At 38.5% G+C, this 19376-nt stretch overlaps 2 protein-coding genes across 7 annotated transcripts in view; one reads left to right on the forward strand and one right to left on the reverse strand.

Moving 5' to 3' along the window:
* Nucleotides 1–4463, reverse strand: part of necab1 (N-terminal EF-hand calcium binding protein 1) — a 60443-nt gene extending 55980 nt beyond the window's left edge. Inside the window, exons 1-3 of the mRNA XM_026300389.1 lie at nucleotides 4274–4463; nucleotides 2014–2038; nucleotides 330–438 (exon numbers count right to left, since the gene is read on the reverse strand). Coding sequence (XP_026156174.1) covers nucleotides 330–438; nucleotides 2014–2038; nucleotides 4274–4360 — 221 coding nt within the window. The 5' untranslated portion in view covers nucleotides 4361–4463. The remainder of the gene's footprint in view (nucleotides 1–329; nucleotides 439–2013; nucleotides 2039–4273) is intronic.
* A 2202-nt stretch (nucleotides 4464–6665) lies between these two features.
* Nucleotides 6666–17782, forward strand: tmem64 (transmembrane protein 64). 6 transcript variants are annotated; one of them, XR_003295294.1, is made up of 5 exons: nucleotides 6666–8177; nucleotides 12433–12588; nucleotides 14831–15091; nucleotides 16524–16566; nucleotides 16884–17782. XR_003295294.1 is itself a non-coding variant. In XM_026300213.1 (5 exons), exons 1-4 carry the CDS (start codon nucleotides 7467–7469, stop codon nucleotides 16527–16529), a joined length of 1059 nt encoding a protein of 352 aa, XP_026155998.1. In that variant the 5' UTR covers nucleotides 6666–7466; the 3' UTR covers nucleotides 16530–16566; nucleotides 16884–17782. The 6 variants fall into 6 exon arrangements, 2 of the variants coding, with proteins under 2 accessions (XP_026155998.1, XP_026155999.1); XR_003295292.1 differs by having other exon boundaries at nucleotides 14831–15071; XR_003295295.1 differs by having other exon boundaries at nucleotides 14831–15030.
* Nucleotides 17783–19376: the final 1594 nt, after the last annotated feature.

The following is a 19376-nucleotide window of genomic DNA, read 5'->3' on the forward strand; positions in this document are numbered from 1 at the left end:
CATTTTATAATCTGCACAACCCAGTGATAACCAAATCATCCAATTCTCATAGGTTTTGCTGTGTTTCGTCTTTGGTTTGAAAACATGACCTGGGATCACAATTGCCATGTTGTGATCTAGACCTTCAAATAAACCGTCATTCAAAGTTTTCCCTGGATTTAAAAAAAAAACAAACAAAACAAATGAATGCAATTGATTGAAACATGTCAAAACTAAGATGCTTTGCCACCGCAGGCCCATTTAGTCCTGCCTCTCCCATATTACCTATCTCTCAATTCTCTCCTCCACGGAATAAAGTAAAGAAAAGATAAAGCATCTCAATGACTCACTCTGTGTTATGAGTATCGATTGTGTGGAAGAGCTCCTTCAGTTCCTCAGCTGTCAAGACGCCATCAGAGAAGTAAGCTTTGAATTCGTCAAAGGACAGTTTGCCATCGTCTGCGGATGGAGCACAAATGCAGCATGTCAAAACAGTAGCTGGACAGCTCAGACTATAGCATCCTGTGAGCTGAGAGGACCGACTTCTACAACATCCCGTCCCTTGTTTGGGTCAAATGAATATTTTGTTTTGGGTCTGCAGGGGTGCTGAGCATTAAAATGTGAAAACATTGGAAGTTGATCAGCAGCACAGCTTTTATTCCTCATACATAATATTATACTCTTTAATGACATTCAACAGTGAATTTCAGTGCATCTCCTGAGCAGATTAAAATGAATGTGTCTTGAGAAACCCAAGATGAGACGCTGCATATTACAAACTGCAGAAACTAACAAAAACAAGCAAAGAGCTTAACCTATGTAGATGTTTTGTCATTATAGTTAACAACACTGTAAATGTAAGGGTCATCACCATTAGACCAAGTTGATGGTAGTCTCGAACAATCATTTTTATGCTTTGAGTAGGAAATATTCGTGAAGTGAAAATAAATAGAATTTCAAAAATAAGGAGCCCCGAAATGGAAATAGTATAGCAAAATGAATTAACCAACCACAGACAACCTATTTTCTCACACAGCTTAGGCTCCACTAGTAGATTATTCTTTGTGCAAGCTGACATGGCTCATCTTTAAATTTTCACTGCTGTGAAGGTATTGTTTAGTATGACTGTCATATCACTATGAGGGATGTACAAAGACACACGTATAAACACACAAGCACATGAAAGCAGGATGAGGTGAGTCACTGTCAACAAGCTGCTGCAAAATAATCTTATAAATATAAGTGCTGCGGTTAACACAACACTGAAAACAAACACGAGGGATGACTGATTAACATGCTGTATGACAAGACTTCAAGCCACTCACAGCGTGGGGCGGACATTTATTGAATACTAATGTCGTGCCATGTAAATAAATCTGTCTCTAAAATGAAAAAAAAAAAAAGTTTGAGAAACATGAGTGATCTTTTTTGATTTATTAAAAACATAGTATATTTAAAAATGATATTACTGTCATTCAGTTTTATTTCCTAAATGCAAGACAAACAGATCGGTTTGTCAGACTGAGTTGACTGAATAAATCACTCTCAGTAAATCAAAATGCAAGGCTTGTGTGTCTTAAAATCTAGAGAGTCGCAGCGATTTCACTTTGTGCTTTTGGATACCCTTCCTTTGTGCTTTGTTAGGAGTATTTATGGAGACCGGATGGGCAGAAAACCTGGATTCACACTCCTGCTGCCTGTAGTTAACAACAAACGCTGCACAGGATCGTGGTGATGAAACAATAGCAGAATCTGTCCTGAATTTCCAGCTTTATTAAGTGTGAACTGCCGTGACAAACGTGTCTAACTGGTACAAATTGTTGCTGTTTTTCTTCATTAATGCTCTGATACTGAACCTCAGTGGGCATGGTCAGTTTCCTGTTTCCATGGAAACTAAAAGAGTATCAGCAGAGAGTCATGAGCAGAATTTCATTGAGAAAGTACATTTGTTTTCGCACAAGAGAAAGAAGGGCTGAAGTGATGCCAAAGACATGACAATGCGTCTGAGTGTGAGTCTGATGATGAAATATTTACCGTTTTTATCGGCTCTCCGTAAAATCTGTGATGGAAAAAGGAAAGAAGAAGGGTGTCAAAAATAGTTTCACATCATCAAAGTTGAAATAAGTGTGTATGTGTTCATCATCGATCACACTCTCTAAAGCATGTGTGTCATTAAATTATTGATAGCGCTGTCCCAGAGTCCACAGGAGATGAAAGGAAGAGTGGCACTGACCTCAAAATAGCTTTGCCCAGTTTCTCTTCTTGTCTTATTTGTACTAGTGAAGAAGAATTGGGACAGGTTTTATTTATACATCGTCACTATGAGATAAATCTGACTGCGCAGCCCTTTCTGTGTGGGATCCGTATTGTAAATGGAAAATTAAACTGGAAAAAAAAAATCCTTCAACCTGTGTTTTTTTTTTTCTTGTAGGAGGGCTTTAGGTCCACACTGCATAGCAGTGAAACTACAAATTAAGTACACCCACCTTTTTGGCAAGCACAGGGTGGGCTGCATGTTGAAGTCATTCTTTCAAATATGCCTCCACAAATCTCAACTCCTCTATCTCATTCACATATCAAACATGACCAGTTTTATTTAAAATTGCAGTCCATGATCTGATGGACATAAAATTAATGGACAAATATTTTTGATGTTTAATTAATCATTCGGTCAATTTTTAAGCAAGAACAGCAGCAAACATTCACTGGGTTCAGCTTCACATTTGTGAGAATTCACAGTTTTAACTTTATTATACTAAATATATCTGATTGTTGTACTGATGGCTGGACATAAGACTACTTACACTAAACTCATGACACTGCCAGATGACTAAAGATAATATATATGTTTCTGTTTTACAGTATTTGATGTTTTAGGGCCAAACAATAAAATATTAATTAAGAAAATAATCAGTAAAATAATCAATAATGAAAATAATTAAACATTGAAGCCCTATCTGTGCTCCAGCTTTCCAGTGCTGACTGGATTTGATCGTTCATGGACCAGCTTTGCACTAATAACACCGTCATTGTTCTGAACCCTGTGATGATCTATGACAGGTCTTATCATTTTATCTTGTCTTAATCTTTTACATGCAGTGAATGAAGTTAATTAATTTAGCTGAAAATACAAACAGATTTTTTTCTCCCTTTGATGATAAAGTCGAAGTCCCAGCACCACAAAAGCATCAAACATAATAAAAGAAATCAGTGCATGTACACACAGCACATCTAAGCTGTTCCAGGATGAGAGTCGTGTGTTTTAATGACACACAGCCAAGTGAGAATGGAGCTCAAACAGGAGATGTCAAGAAACAACAGATCTACACTCTGTCAGCCAGATCTGGAGACACGCAGCAGTTTCGCTCCCTGTCAGTCGGTGACAGAAGCTGGAGCACTTGCTCAACATCAGTGAGACCTCTGAGATGGTGGATATGTCTTCCCATCTTTAATAAATCTTGGTTCCTGTGTGTGCATCCTCTCCTGTCTTTGTCAAGCACTGAAGCCTGCCAACAGATTTATAGCTAAGACTGCAAGCAAATGAAAGAGTGGAAGAATGAGGAGAATATAATGAGGCAGTGGATGCTGGGGCAGAAGGTTGTGCATTGAAACAGAGGAGGAAAAGCTCTTCAAAGAGAAGCAAGATTATTTGATAGGCCCTATAATGGTATGTGATGTAATATTATCACCATCTCATGTCAGGGATTTAAAAGTTGTGGGAGCTTGGTCTCATTATGTGTGGTTGGTATTTGAAAAAATAAAACCATTTGATAAATCTAAAAAGTGGAAATATGAATTTTATCTTTTACATGCAATAATTAAAAATGGTCAGGCTTTTTATATGCGCTAACACCCTGATATTTATAAAGGCAAGTAGACATCTAGCATTGTATTAACTTGATCTTTAGTTTTAAACCAAACCTATGGACGGTGAGCCTTTTGAATCCAAGAAGTTAACCTAAAGGTCACTCTTGTCAAATTAATTAATTCCATCAAACAAAGACTCTGTGTTCCCTGCGTACAGTTTAGGATTTATATTAACCTCCAACACAAAACTATAAAGACACTAAAACCTAGATTTGAAAAATAAAACTGCATCATCAGGTGTATTTTATTTTCTGAGAAGCCATGATAAATATTTTTTAATCTGAAGATTTTTTCAGGTAATGAAAATAATGAATATATAATGCTACATGAGCATTGTCTTTCTGCACTGAGGATACGTGAGTATGTTAATGGTAAAGATGAAATACATTTTCTAATCTCAGTATGGATTAAACAAACACCTACTTACATCAATGAAAATCGACATCCCCTTTTTTAGCTCCATTTGAGCGCTGGGCTCCTCTGACACAGACTGAACCTCCTCTGAACAATCCATCACCAGAAATGTGGCTTCAGCTGCGAAACTGCAGAGGAATGTGTCCGCTTGAACCTCTAATCTGATCTCTGCACTGGTTAGAAAGAGCGACTCCGCACCGCTGTCAAGCCCGGCGGAAATGAACACCACACTTCCTGAAATGTGGTTTCACAATTCAACCCTGGACTTTGTAACGTTATGAAATACCGTATTAAAACAAAAAACTGCGATTTTTTTCTACAATCCTATCGCCTCATACAAGAAAAAACATATTTGATCTTCTTTTTCTGTGGATAATTTTGAGGCAATTCATTGCATTAGGTCTTTACATGCCACACTTTTAACCCTGTAATGTGCGTGTCATTACACTGAGAAAAGCACATCACTGTAGCTACTTCCTGTCGTGTACTGGCTGTGTCTGTCTGACTTGCCTCAGCTGATGCTATGATGAGCGCAAACCTGCTGCGCATCTGCAAGTGTCTCTCAGTTCAGGTGCACTTTGATACGGTGGGTAAATGCTGATAAACTTCCTCTGACTGACCACTGAAAATGATGTCTTTTTTCTAACACACAGGATATTCTGAAAATATCACTGTAATCCATTTACTTGTATATGGTGTAATATATAGCAAAAACAAAAAGCAGAATTAGCCTTCACATACAGTATATGGTGAGAAAGACTTTATATAGGTGTGATTTTTCTTAAAAGATATAAAGTCCAGTTAATAGGTTATTTCATCTTATATTGATTAAGTTGTTCTGATGCCCTGCACAGGTTGCCAAGACAAGACCCTTTGTATTAAAATATTTATTCCAACAGTAATATCTACATTTTAAATAGAGTTTAGCACAGTTTGTTTGGGACAAAATGAAGGGAAATGCACTCACAATGCCTGTTAAATGTAATTTTCAAACTAAAAGTTAACAACAAAAATGTATTTCATAGTAAACAGAAGCATTATAGATTGTCGCGACCAAATGTATCGTAAGGACGTTTTCATCTGCTGGCAGGTAAACAACACTCAACTTAAACTTGATTGTAAAACAGTAATAAGGTACTTGGATTGATTGTAAAATAGTGTAACAGCTCTATCTAGTGGAGATTTACAACAGCACACAAGCAGCTCATTTACTGAACGAACAGTAGCCGATGACTATAACATGCTCTGTAGTCATAGAGTTTAATGGGAGAGACTTTGTGAAAAACAGCAGTGGGGACACAAAGCTTTTTGAGGACAGTCTTTACACACATCTGGGTGAGCCAGATGGTGAGCGCTGGTAGATGCATGAATGCGCATATTGTCTGCTTCAGTCCCCTCGTTATGAATTTATGGCAAGCACGCCAAGCAGGGAGTTTACCTTCAGGCTACTTTATTATACTCTATGCTCTCAGAAACATACAGAATAACATTATAAACTCTGCTCCTTGTAAGTCCCGTGTAAGGAGTATGTTGTGAAGTTTTTTTTCAATAATTAATGCATTAATTACATTTAATTGGTGTTATATGACTTCTACAAGTGAGCATTACCTTTACTTGAGTAAAGGATAGTATTTCTTCCAAAATTACTTCCATCATAGCTTAGGCTCATATTTTCTTTTTTACTGTACTGTGCTGCACATTTAAGACTTGACTCAAGTATGATTGATCATTAAAATAATTTCATACTGCCTTATACAAGTATCTGCATTTCAAAATGAAATATTGTACTTTTTACATATCTATCTATCTGCAGTTGCTAGTTATACTGCAAGTATATTAACAAAATACCTGTTATAGATTAAAGAAAAAGAAACATTAAAATTAGATTCCACTCTGCAAGTTTCTCTAAATAGCCTACAATATATAACACGACACCATTAGGGGCCATTAGGTAAAGTTTATTTGCAGGCCTACCAGTAATGTTGCATTTGTGCACGATTTGTGATGTTTCATTTAAGCAAAAGATTGTTTCCACACTACACTAACCTCAGCAAAGTTTATGAACATATTTTTTTTCTAATTAAACTGCCTTTCACTCTTGAGTTCTGTGCAACTAAATGGAATTTATTGGCATTAGTGATTCATTTGACTAATTGAATCTAACTTATTAAATTGAAATAGTCAACTCTGTAGGCTGGGTGTAATTATTGCATATTTATTTGCATAGCTGTGGCAGCCCTTTCTGCTTATGTGGCAGCACAGTGGCTGACTGCAGAAAACGATAACTGATCCAAAACAAATATAATTTCTCACGAAATCTCGCGATGACCATTCTGCGCCCTCTGAGTGGATGAGATCGGCGAACGCTGGGTCACGTGGTCTGGGGTTACTTGGCATTCTGGGACACAAACAGTGGTCGGTGTGAATAGCTTCAACAGCAGCGTCTACGGTGGGTAAGAAGGCGATGAGAGAAACAGTAACACCCAGCCAGCAGAGAAAGAGCAGGCAGGTTTTTCCTACTCGGCTTTTGCGCGCTGTTTCTCGCTCTGCTGTCCGGCGAAAGAGGAGCCGGAGACCAACTACGACGGTTTAATCTCTGAAACGGCGACGGTGGACTTTACCCGCACAGCCAGCTAGTTGGCTAACGACGGGAGTAAGTTAGCCCTGCAGTGATTTGTGCCAGTGTGTTGACGTTAGCTCGAACGGGATGCTGGCGGAGTCTTAAAAGTCATTTCGGTCCAAAGAAGTGGTGGACTGTTTTGTCACTGTGCTCACAGCTCGTCTCTTTCAGCTCGCTCCATTCACTGAGTCCACACTGTCCTGAGCTCAAGGGTGAAAACTCTGAACATGGCGAGTGTTTCAGACAGAAACTACAAAACTGGCACTTTTAAGTCACTGGACTGGCACTTTGCCCAGCTAGTGTACCCAAGATAAACAATAAGTGTGACTCTGTAATGGCTAAGGACAGTGACGGATTTACTCTTTGTGTCTCACACAGCTGCTCTCAGCGTTGCAGAGCACTGTTGAAGCCATCCTCTTAGAAGTTCATACTTATTTGCCTCTGCTGAAGCTCGACAAATTGATGTTTCCAGACATGGACTTGTTCTGGTTGTAAAGACTGCCCTACAACCTGTAACGTCACAGCTGTCTCCTGGTCCGACATCTGAGCCGTGCTGCTGCTTCCCACAGCTTATTTGAGAGTCAAGATGTCAGTGTCGGGGGCCACCACTCTGCAGCTTTTCACCAAGCTTGTCAAGCATGCGGTGGGCAAGGCACAGATTCAGCTGAACCGTTGGCTGCAGAGAGCTGCCACCGAAGAGTGCGACAAAATCGACATCCTGATATGCAGCACCTTTGATGAGAGAGGGGCTGGCATAGGGAAGTCAGAGGGAGATCCTGAGGTTATCAGTGACACAGGGGTTGCGACCTTCACCAGCAGTGGAGAATTCAGACACCCGTGTTGCATCACCACCTTTTGCTTCAAGAGCGCCCTGCTCGCGTGCATCCTAACTGCTGTGTGTTTCTCCTCAGTTGCCCTGGTGCGCCAGTACCTCAAAGACCTCTTGCTCTGGGTGGAGGGCTTGGACAGCCTTGTTGGAGCTTTGCTGTTTATTGTTGGATTGATAATAGTATCATTCCCGTGTGGATGGGGATATATTGTTCTTAATGTGGCAGCTGGCTACCTCTATGGCTTTATGCTGGGAATGGGACTAGTCATGGTGGGAGTTTTAATAGGGACCTTTGTGGCACATCTGGTGTGCAAAAAGTTATTGACCAACTGGGTGCTGAGCAAGGTTAGGAACAGCGAACAGCTCAGCGCCATCATACGAGTGGTGGAAGGTGGAAGTGGACTCAAAGTTGTGGCCTTAGCGAGACTCACCCCTATACCTTTTGGGCTCCAAAATGCAGTTTTCTCTGTGAGTATGAAAACTTTATTATCAGCTTTTCCTTTACACTCCATTATTGGGTTTTAGCAGAAAGCAGTGGACCAGCAAAGAACTCATTAACCTACTGGTGGATGGTTCAACAAATCACTTGCATTCATTAGAATCACACCTGCAGTCTTTTTTAAAAGCTAATTATTTTTTCATTGCTAGGCTGATCTGCCAAATGGGAAATCAGAACTGGCCACAAGCTTGTCTCAAGGAACATGGAGCATTGCATGCAAATGTAGATTATTTAGGTTTAGATGAATTTTGGACATTGAATATAGTAGTTCACTTGTTATTTTACTATTTAAGGCACAGTTGTATAGTAAAAACAAAAATACAAGGCCAGTCCCCAAAGGAAGGAAACTCATTCATCCGGTAGATCGAGGGTGCACTACTAGAAATGGATTCTGTTGCTGCCTAAGGACATCAGTTATTTTTTCATTACCAACCTTTTAAAGCCATAGTTTGGACACATTTCTATTTGGAACAGTGTGGTTTCTGAAGTTGATAATGATCTGGCAATATTAACATAATGTAGACTCATTTATAGTCACTTTTTTCTTTAAAGTAAATCTAAACTCATTGGTCAAGGTAGCAAACACCATGCTAACTACATAGTGAAGCTAAGCAGGATATTGCTTTCAGCTCCTATGCTTAACCTGAAGCCATTGACCTTCATATATGACATGAATAATTTATATTTGCTGATTGCCCTCTTTAATTCATTGATACCTCCAAATGGTGAACGCCATAAGCAATATGTTTATATCTTGTTGAAGATCAGCTGGAAGGTCCCACGACATGAAAAACGTTATCCCACTTGTGAACGAATGATTAATGAAGAAAACCAACCAGAAGGTGAACATGATTTCATGTAGCCACTTAGGCTTAGATCTCCAGGGGAGCACAAACCGTGCTGCTGCAGAAAGCCCTTAGTTACTGTCTCCAATTTCACCTGTTCATGCAACAGGTCTCCCTTGGAGCTGAAATTGCCTCAGTAATAACAGATTTCCAGAATGATAAACATGATTCAGTTCAGGCTTAGTGTTTTCAGCCGTACCTACATACAAACTGATTTTTTTTTTTTGGTTAAACTATGAGGTTGATCAAATTGACTTAGATATTAGTTTAAAATATTTTTGGTATGGAAACGTGTGCAAGGATGAGGTTGGCAAAAAGGACAGTTTGTTTTTTTTCTTAAAATGCAATCAGAGCCATTGTCATAGCAGTATTTCACTGATTCTGTTAAAGTGCATAGTGACATTTCTTAATTTTAATTTTGTTGCACCATATCTATTTAAAAATGTATGGTGAGAAGAGATCCAAAAGTAGTGTTGAAGCCAGAAGCCAAAAATTGCACAAATATCCAGAAGTCAAAGCAAAATGGGAAACTTCAAAGTCATTTATGGCTTAGAGCAAGTTGATGTGCAGGGCTGGGACAGGAAAAGGGAAAACGATGGCGTTAAGTGTGTTCACAAGCACAGTAATTGCATGCTGCAAAACCAGTACGTTTTCTGGGATGGCTGTGGAGATTGGTGCTTTGGCTTTTGGACAGATGGGTATACACATTTCTGTTCCAGAAACAGATAATTTAACCTCAGTCAGTTCCTGCAGTATTTTGTGGAAAGGTCTGTTAGAACAACGTTTAGATCAAGCCTCAAGATGGAGTATTAGGGCCACAAGGTAAGATTTTTTTTTCTTATTTTTATTTTTGCATGTTGAGAATAAAATAAAAATGTCAATTGTCAATAAATGTTAGTGTTAACTGAAAGCACGGTGCATAATGTAACTATCTTTTGCTGCTGCAGTTGTGCTGCTTTTCTTTAAAAAATGTGTTCTTGTTCTCTGAGAAACATAGACCTTAGACCCTTTTTGCTTCATTGCCATGGTGAATGTTATCTAAGCACCATTTATTAGGACTTTTTTTTTTAGTCATTGTGCATGTGGTTAACTCAGAGTTAATTACTTCAGAGTTGGTTAAACTAACTGATCAGCTATTCTGTAACTGAAAGCTCCAGAGTTTCCCATCTCAGGGTTAATTAACTCAGAGCTCAGGGTTAAATGAGTTTGTCAGAGTTTGTCAAACCTGCTTTCTGGACTACGTCAATGATGTTTGAGCTTTTAGATTATTATCTACAGAGGAAGGTAAACAAACACTTAATTAATAAGAACCTTGATTACCATGTACCAACCGCAACTACTGGAAAATCTACTTTCACCTCATGATGTTTTTCCGCTTGGGTTTATTAGGATATCATTATGTTGTGTCATTTTAATAATTCTACCTTCAATTTGTTTCTTTTAAAGAATTTTCCAGCTGAAAAGTAAACTTATTAGTAATCTCTTCAGTTGGTAAACTGCAGAGTGGTGTCATGGTTTTCAAACTTCTTTTAATTTCGACATACTTCAGTTTCATTCTGTCAGTTATTGGCTGACATACACTCCAACACATCTCGATGAGTCAATATTAAGCTCAGGCTCGATCCATACACCTTGAAATTCTTACCTTACCTGGAGTCCTGTTATTAAGATGGGATGATATTCTCTATTAATGGTCTTATTCTCAACACTAAAAGGTGACTAACTTCAAGATACACACAAGTATAGTGGAATTATCTGTAGCCTGCTCTGCCCTTGGTAAGCACTTTCTGTGGGTGAGGCCACATTTCACTGTGCCTCCTGATTCTTTCTGCTGAGGTGGATGGTGCCATATTATAGCAAGTAACCTAAAACGACAACGAGACTCTAACAGTTAGTAAAACAAAGAGATAGCTCAGGAAATACATCTATGAATCTGCTAAGGATGAAGTGGGCATATTCTGGACCCCATGTGTATTTTAAAACAGCTTTGCAAACTTTAACACTACTTGCTGGCATTGTTTTTCTGTAGCTCTCACAGACTCACATGTCATGTCATGAGGCACGCTGAAGGCATTTTGACAACGTTGACACATAGTGTGGACACATCAGTGCTTATCTTTCAAGGAGACAGGCTGGTTACAGATTTTACTATGGGGAAAAAAGCTTGACATAACAAGGAGGAAGAACAACTTGACAATATCAGCTTGATTTACTCGGTTTTGATAACATCATCTTCCTATGAACTGTAACTCAGTCTCTTATCAGTGTGTTGTGTGATAACAGTATGGGATTATGACTAGGATTATGACTGCAAGGAGACAGGCTGCATTTTGCATGTTTTCCAGCCTTTGACATATTTTGGCACAGGCAGTGTCTTGCAGCAACATGCCACGCCCCCCGACACACCGCTGTCAGCCACAGCGTAGTCACAGAGCACAGAGTGCCAAGGTCACATCCTCACACATTCAGCATGGACGCACATCGGCTTATGTCATCACTTCACTGCATCAAGGGTGGGAGCAGTGCAGGCACTTTAGGTGCTTGCACCAAGATATGAAGTGAAACTGAGTTGGGTGTGCGAAAGCATGTCTTACTTCAAGGTAATTACACAAGATGGTACTTAGTCTGCTTACAAGCCCAAGCAGGATCTTGATATTTTTGTGATTACTGTGACCTGAAGTGAATACATTTCCCGCAGATTTCAAAATTACAATGCACATTTACCCTTTTTTGGTCTTTTTTTTTTTTTTTAAATGATGTTCTTTTGATTGTACATTGATTGTACACTTGTATTCACCAGTATTTTTCTATAGTAGGACCAAAGGGCAGTCTTGCAATAATAGTATAAAATTCTTGTTGCAAAAATTTGTGGTAGGTTTGTTGTTGTGAACTTTTTGTTGAACCCAGGTAAATGTTTGAATATATTTATTAGTTTTGTTAGATATCTACCCCGTCTTATATTTTTTATCAGGTACACATATTTAAATCTTATGTGTTTAAATAAAAATCCCATAGTCATTGGTTGAAATGTTTGAATTTGCTAAAGTGCTGTTTCATCTGGCTCCATCTTGTTCCTGAATCTTTCATCACCTTTGTACTTTTTCTTTCAGCTGAAGGCCATGTAGCTTTTAGTTTTGTGTATATTAGGTTTTAGTTCAAAAATATTATTTGGCAATTTTAAAATCATACACAAGCAAGTTCAATACTGTCTATAGAGGTAATAATAATACATGAATGAAATGATAAGCCTTCACTTGAATACTTAATACAAAAGCATAATAGCTGATTGATCCTGGCTTAAGTGGAATACACTTTCATTTCTATAAGTGTGCTTAAATCAAGTTATTTGATTGTTTCTTATCACTGCTCCCATTTAAAGATCACAGACGTGTCCTTGCCAAACTACCTGGTGGCCTCATCTGTGGGTCTGTTGCCCACACAGCTTCTCAACTCCTACCTGGGCACGACGCTTCGCACCATGGAGGACGTCATCGCTGAGCAGAGAATCAGCGGCTACTTTGTGTTCAGCCTGCAGGTGAGCTGTTGGTGATGAAACATTAAAGTGTAATTTCTGGTGTTTAGAAAATAGCACTTGATTTTCTATTTTGCTTTATTGTTGCCTAGAAATGTTATAGAAAAAACAGATATTTTACTTTTATTTATTTCATTGGCGATCGTTAAAATTTTGGGAAATTTTGTTCATTTTTGTGATAAAATGGTTGCACTTTTTTGAAGGTTCTTGAATGTTTTGGAAAGAATTAGCATTGTGGTGCACTGCAGAGCTTGATGAAGCACACTTGTCATTAGCTACTGTTTAACCAACTATTCTGCAATTTTCCAGTTCAGGTTTTGTTTTCGTAGCATATCCTGGATTTTCCATCATATGCTGTATGGGGAAGATTAATTAGATAATTATAAATTAAAAAAACTTTTTTTTTTGATGCACCAATAGACATGGAACTACTGTAGTTATTACTCCACCAGTGACATGAGTTGGCAACAGACAAAGCATAGTTTCCATTATGACAATGCAGTCGCCCTTTGACACACAGACACAGGACAATGTGTACTTCCTAGTTCTGAGAAATAACAGCATTTCAAAGTATCACTGATCTGTTTGAAACTGAGTCATCATGATAACAGTAATACTGATGACCACGATACATCAAGCTTACTCAGGCTGCATGTAACATGTGCATGTCTCTTTGAACAACATTCGTAAAGCATTGATGAGTAAAGCTGTAGTTCTTGGTGATGAGAGTAAAGTGATATGCAGCACTGAAACACACCGTCACAATGAAGTAATTTCTTTTTTACTAAGCCTGTCAAACTGCATCCTATTGCAAACATCTGCTCCTCCCTTAAGTCTTTCTTTAGTTACATAAAGGTCAAGATTCTTAAACCTTATGTGGTTATGCAAAATATTCCCAGAGTTCTGTTCAGCTCACCCAAAGGTAATTTCAAACTGTCACCACAACCCTAACACCTGTTCAGTTTCATTTAATCCTCACAAGTGCTCAGATGTCAGGGATGTGTGACATATTTAATAAGTTCAGTGTGGTCAGAGGACAAGGGTCGTTTCAAGATGAAGTCACAATGGCAGTTCAGGCTTAGTGTTTTTAACACGGGAGGGAGGTTCAGATAAAGGCCAGTTATCACATACTGTTATCACATGATACATACCGACATTTTTTACAAGATACTAAATTTTGAAATTGTGGCCAATACTGAAAAACTTAACAAAAACTAAAAAAAAAATAGAACATGAAACATACACATAAGGAATAGCATAGAACCCATGTGAAATAAACCACAAGCAACATACAATCTAATCAAGGTGTTGCAATGCAAAATTGGAGTGTGATGCAGGTTAACCACAAAACAAATTTCCATAATGGTCTATGTCTGCCCCAAGTCATGATAACAGCAAAGACTGTTGTTATCATGTTATCAAGTGTCCGCTCTACTCTACTTCCCAAAATTTGTTACAGGCTGATAAAATATTAAATACACTGAACAATATGTCTTCTTCCCTTGTCTTCTCCAGAAACTGTAGCCATTTGGATCTAAAAGCACCCTATCTTGGTCTTGTAATTGAGTTTTGGCTCTAGAATGTCCTGGTCTTTTAGACATTTATGCACATGCTTTGTGCACATGTTTTGCCATTTTAATCATTTATAATTTCTGATATTTAAATGTGTGCTGTTGTAATCGATAATATAATGAAGATTTTTTTTTTCCCATCCCACCTGTAAGTGAACCTGATGTTTTCTTCTGATGAAGTCGACATTTTAAGAATGTACGTTTCTGGAGTTTAGAGCTGCTGGAATATTGATTTTGTTAACTCTTGACGGAGCCAGGCTAGCTTTTTCCACCTTTTTTTTGTGCTTTCTAACCTAAGTCAGCATACCGCTGGCAGAATCTTCATAACAGTGGAACACTGGTGTCAAACCTGCCTACCAATTGTCCTGGATATAACCTTCTTAGTAGAAAACTAGTTTCTGTGCCCCATTGAAGTAGTTGTTCCTGAGTGCTGGTTGATTTTATCAATGTTTAGTCTGTCTGAGGGTCTCACATTAGAGTGTTTGTCGTATCTAACTGTGGTAATTTTGGGACAAATTTTGGTGCCCTAGATTTTTATATTGCTCTTGTTACCATATATTTATTAGGAGAGCATCTGTGCACTACAGAATTGACACCATCATCACCACAGAAACAAATTAACAACAAAGCTGTTTTGATCACAGCTCCATGACTATTTCACCCATCCTCTACAGATCATCATCAGCATCGGCCTGATGTTCTACGTCGTCCACCGGGCTCAGGTAGAGTTCAACGCTGCCATTGCCGCCTGCCAGATGGAGCTAAAGTCGTCGCACATGAACGGCTCCTCCACCAATCACAGCAGCTTCAGCTACTGCAGCAAGAGGGCGACAGCTGGCAGTGGAAACTGCATTAACGTGGTATGAACTGAATCGTAAGACTGCCCCGCTTGAAGAAACCTGCTGAGTTTTGACGGTATCTGTAACACGCTGATGGTGATCTTTTTCAACATATTACCACCATCCATGTGTGTCTTCAGTCTGTGTGGTGTTTTAGAGTGTGGGACCATGCACCTTTGAAGAAATGGTGCTGATGAAAATAGTTTTGCAGTACATAATCTTAGGACTTGTTTTATTTTGATTTATTTTTTAAGGTACTTAACATTTCCTGGAGATGTCAAACAAATTATGATATTTAGAGATATTTGAAGTGGCTGAATAAGTGAGTCATTAAAAATTGATCAGCATTAGTTGCCTGCTAACACAATGAATGTGCAATCTGGAGCTTTCTAGAGAACCAAGGAATTGTTTTTCCATTCCAGTGTCCAACCATACCAACCTATGCATCTTTATTTCATACTATATCTGGGTTTTTTCCATTTCAGGAGATTTGATGATTTGTCTTATGTCCAGTCCTAATTTACAATATAAACAATAAGGGCATTATTAATGTTCTTTGAAGGATTTAGCTTTTTACTCCAGTTCATTTTTTTAAGTGTCTTAATTTTGGACTTTGGATAGAAATGAGAATCTCTGAGTGAGCACTACAGGCGCCTCTGGCTTTCTGAATTCAGCTGGCTTATGACCACATCAGCTGAATTGGCCCTGTCTGCCCGGAGATCATTTTAGCGCTTGTGCAGTTTTGATAAGAGCATCTGGAGAGCACAGCCGATTTCACAGCTGGAAACTCAGGACCGTTTCTGCCAGAAAGGTTGAAGTGCAGTGTGATCAGTTCTACGGTAGCACAGAAAGATTCCCACACAGAGCTGGAGCTGAGGTGTCGCGCTTTCCTCTAAATGTTCATAGTGCATTTTTATATGGCTTTACATTAGTTTTTATTTTTCTTTTTTTGACTGAGATTTTTCATTATGATTATTACATAGCTGTTGCTTAAGATGGTAATTTTGACAATTGTGCAATATAGCAATGACAAAATAGCATGAATGTCATATTTCAGTGCTGATACCAAACTAATCATACATTTTCTCATGCATACAAAATAACACAAACCTACGTCTGTGTTTTTGTTTTAGGTTTTAGTTATTGACAAGCTAAGCTAAGCTAACCAGACACTATGAAACAAGCAAGGCTGCACATGACTTGTTGGTGATAATAGAAAGGACCTTTGGACAGTTTTTGTGTTTTAGCTCTTAACAAGTAAAGTTATGATGCTGTAAGTTTGTTTGCACAGTACATTACAACAGACAAACATTATTTTCATACAGAAAGGGATTTGGTTGGTCAATATTTGAAATGGATGTGTCTCAAGCCGACAATCAAACACAACATGGACACTAAGTGATGAATGTGATGATACTTTTTATTTTTACATGAATTACTGTACTGCTGCTCCTCAGACAAGGTCTGATTGGGGAATAATAAGGGCTCCTATGTGATGTATTCATCTTTATGTCCCTTTTTTTGCCAGATTTAATGTTTGCCCGAACACATTCCTTGCTGTCAGTTTTCTGGTGAGTTGTGGATTTTTTTTCATGCTAAATGTTGCTTAAAAGGGCCCCCTCCTGTCTGAATTTAGCAATAATATTTGAAAAGCATAAATAAGTAAATAAGTTCAAAGTCCTACCAGTAAGACCTTTAGCATTTGGGAATTGCTTTTCTGTCCTAATGTTAAAGATCTGGATGTAGACATTAATTTTGTTTTCTTAAGTGAGCCAGAAGCTGCATTTGAGTTGTTAGCTGATCCATAATCCGCTGTAAGGAGTATCAACATTCCCAGATTTGTGTTACAGTGTTTGACCTGCCTTTTACCTCCTTTTGCCTCTGACAGACATTTCTGCGTTGCCTAAAATATGGAGGAGACACACCAACTTCTGTGATCAGAACAACAGCTTGTTCAGCTTTATAGCACCTTCTTTGGAGAGTCTCTAAACCTGCTGATTGCGAATTGATGTTTCATGTCCAACCTCTCACTCCTGTCACATGAAAATCTTAATAAGACCTACAACATTTTTCTAGTTTCTTACTTGAATTTGAAGTTTACGTTGAGAGAATGTTTTACAGCTGTAGGATTTGGTAAATCTACTCATTGCTCTTACTGTCACTTTTTACAAGCATGGAATTGAGTTTTTCCTCAGTTTTGGATGAAAAAATGTAAATACACAAGGTTTTCACCTGACAGCAGTGCCCCTATTCTCCAAATAGAGTATGATTTGCTTAGGTGTTCTGCTTAGCAGTGGGGGAAAAAAAGAAAGTAATGTCATGTTTAATGCAAAAATTCAGTGAATGAAACTTGATTGGCCTCTTTGTAATATTTCAACCTCTGGACTTGGATTTTGAAAACTTGAGGTTGTGGAGAATATTAGCAATTTTACAGTAAAGGCTTTGGTTCTTCCTAGATGGGCTCTATTTAACTTAGATATAGTTATGCAACAACTGATTCCTAAGGGAAGTATATTTCATAGACACCCACACAAGACCTGTATCTGGGATGAAACTGCACACCTGAACTACTGAAGTACGGTGTAATATTAACTTAAAGGGTCAAGTTAAAGGTCACACTCGGTGCTATGAAATGCAATACTTCCCCATCTGTATCAAGTGCATTATACATATACTGTATTTTGTAATACAGATAATTTTACAGTGTATAAATATTGATATTTATCACTGTACAGTGCTTGTTCAGTGTTATTTATGAAATAGAAAATAAAACCTGTTAGACTTTGTAACAAAGTATCAGGTCATATTTTTATTTTACTTTTTTTTTTTTTTACACACCAATTTATACTACTCCCTTTAAACAAACCTAAAAATCACTCTGTTTCTGTTTTAAACTGAGGTACCCAGTGCAAATATTTATCTTGGCAGATAGTCCCATCAATTAATATTCATCAAAACTGATCTTAAAGAACCACTCCACTAATTTTACAGATGAAAGAGGAGCACTGTTCAGCCTGCAAAACTTATATATTATGTATAATGTTGCTCAGGAGGGAATTTAAAGAAAGTCATATTTAATGGGAAAATATACTGAGTTGCATTATGGGAAATGCATAAGGCAGCATTTCTGGAGCTTGACCCATACTATGCATGATCACTGCCTCTGCTACATCAGTTTCAAGCAGTCGTTTGTCCTTTCTGAGTCCCCAAACCTCATGAAAGTGGAATACTAAAACACCAAACTACCCCTTCAATGTACAAACTTGCAGTACACTCCTCTTTTTTCAAATTGTTTACTGATCAGGATATCTTATGTAATATGTTGTGAAACCTTGCCCTCATTTGCCATTACTAAACTTTGTCACCTTATTATTTAACCTGGAAAATCGGCTTAAAGTCACTGTATCAGTGGGAAACTCTTCACAAATGCTTTACAGAAATGTGCTGAAAAGATTTCCTGCTGACCTCACCACAAATCCTAGCATGAGTCTTCAAATTTAACCTGGCTTCATCCCTAACCCTTTGAGAGTGATGGAAGACAAAATATTCTTGCTCAGAAGGTTTCACTTTATTTTGCAAACCTCTAAAGAACTCCCAGTCCTAAAAAATGCAGCAAAAGCAGCAGCAGTAAGACTGTGCAGCCAGAAATAATGCTGGCTTCTGGGGAGGTTTGTCACAGCGATTTTAAAGTGAGGTGGTGATGGATGTGGCAGTGGTGATATAGAGTGGAACACCACTTACGCTTGCCCTTGCCTGTGACAAGCCGGTTGTACAGGGGAGGTAGGTGCTAGGGTGGAAGGTTGACAGTTTAACCGCTCCTACACCCACACGGTGGAAAAGCTGCCCACAGCCATCTGCTTACATACCCTCCCTCTAAAACTAAAAACAATAAAAATTTAAAAACTCAGAAACTGCCCAGCCACACTCAATCAATCATACACTAAGAGTAACTGACTCCTTGTGCATTTTATGGCTCCATCTGTTACCAGGAGCTGCAGCACAGATTTCTCTGCTGTTCTTCGCAAAACCCACTGATTTCTTGCGGGCTCAGGTCAGATCTGTGTCCGATCCATCATCATCTAACCCCGCCTCAAAGGACAAACCTCATCCTAGAGCTTCCCTTCCAGCACATGGACACATCGACACAAAACCAAGAACATTAATTATGACGGGCCTCAAATGAAAGCCCTAGTTCTCACTGAGGGCTGTGCTTTTGGACAGAAAATTCCAAAAATACATCTGTGAGGCTGTTGGTGCTTGAAGGCACATCTGAAAGTGAAATTCTAAAAGCAGAAAAACAGGCTGAGTGAGACGATCTTGGAACATGTTCACAAGGTCTTCCAGAGGGAAACTTATGGTGCGGATGTTTATGGATTTGTGG

This window comes from Mastacembelus armatus, chromosome 11 (assembly GCF_900324485.2).
Source record: "Mastacembelus armatus chromosome 11, fMasArm1.2, whole genome shotgun sequence".
Lineage (NCBI taxonomy): Eukaryota > Metazoa > Chordata > Actinopteri > Synbranchiformes > Mastacembelidae > Mastacembelus > Mastacembelus armatus.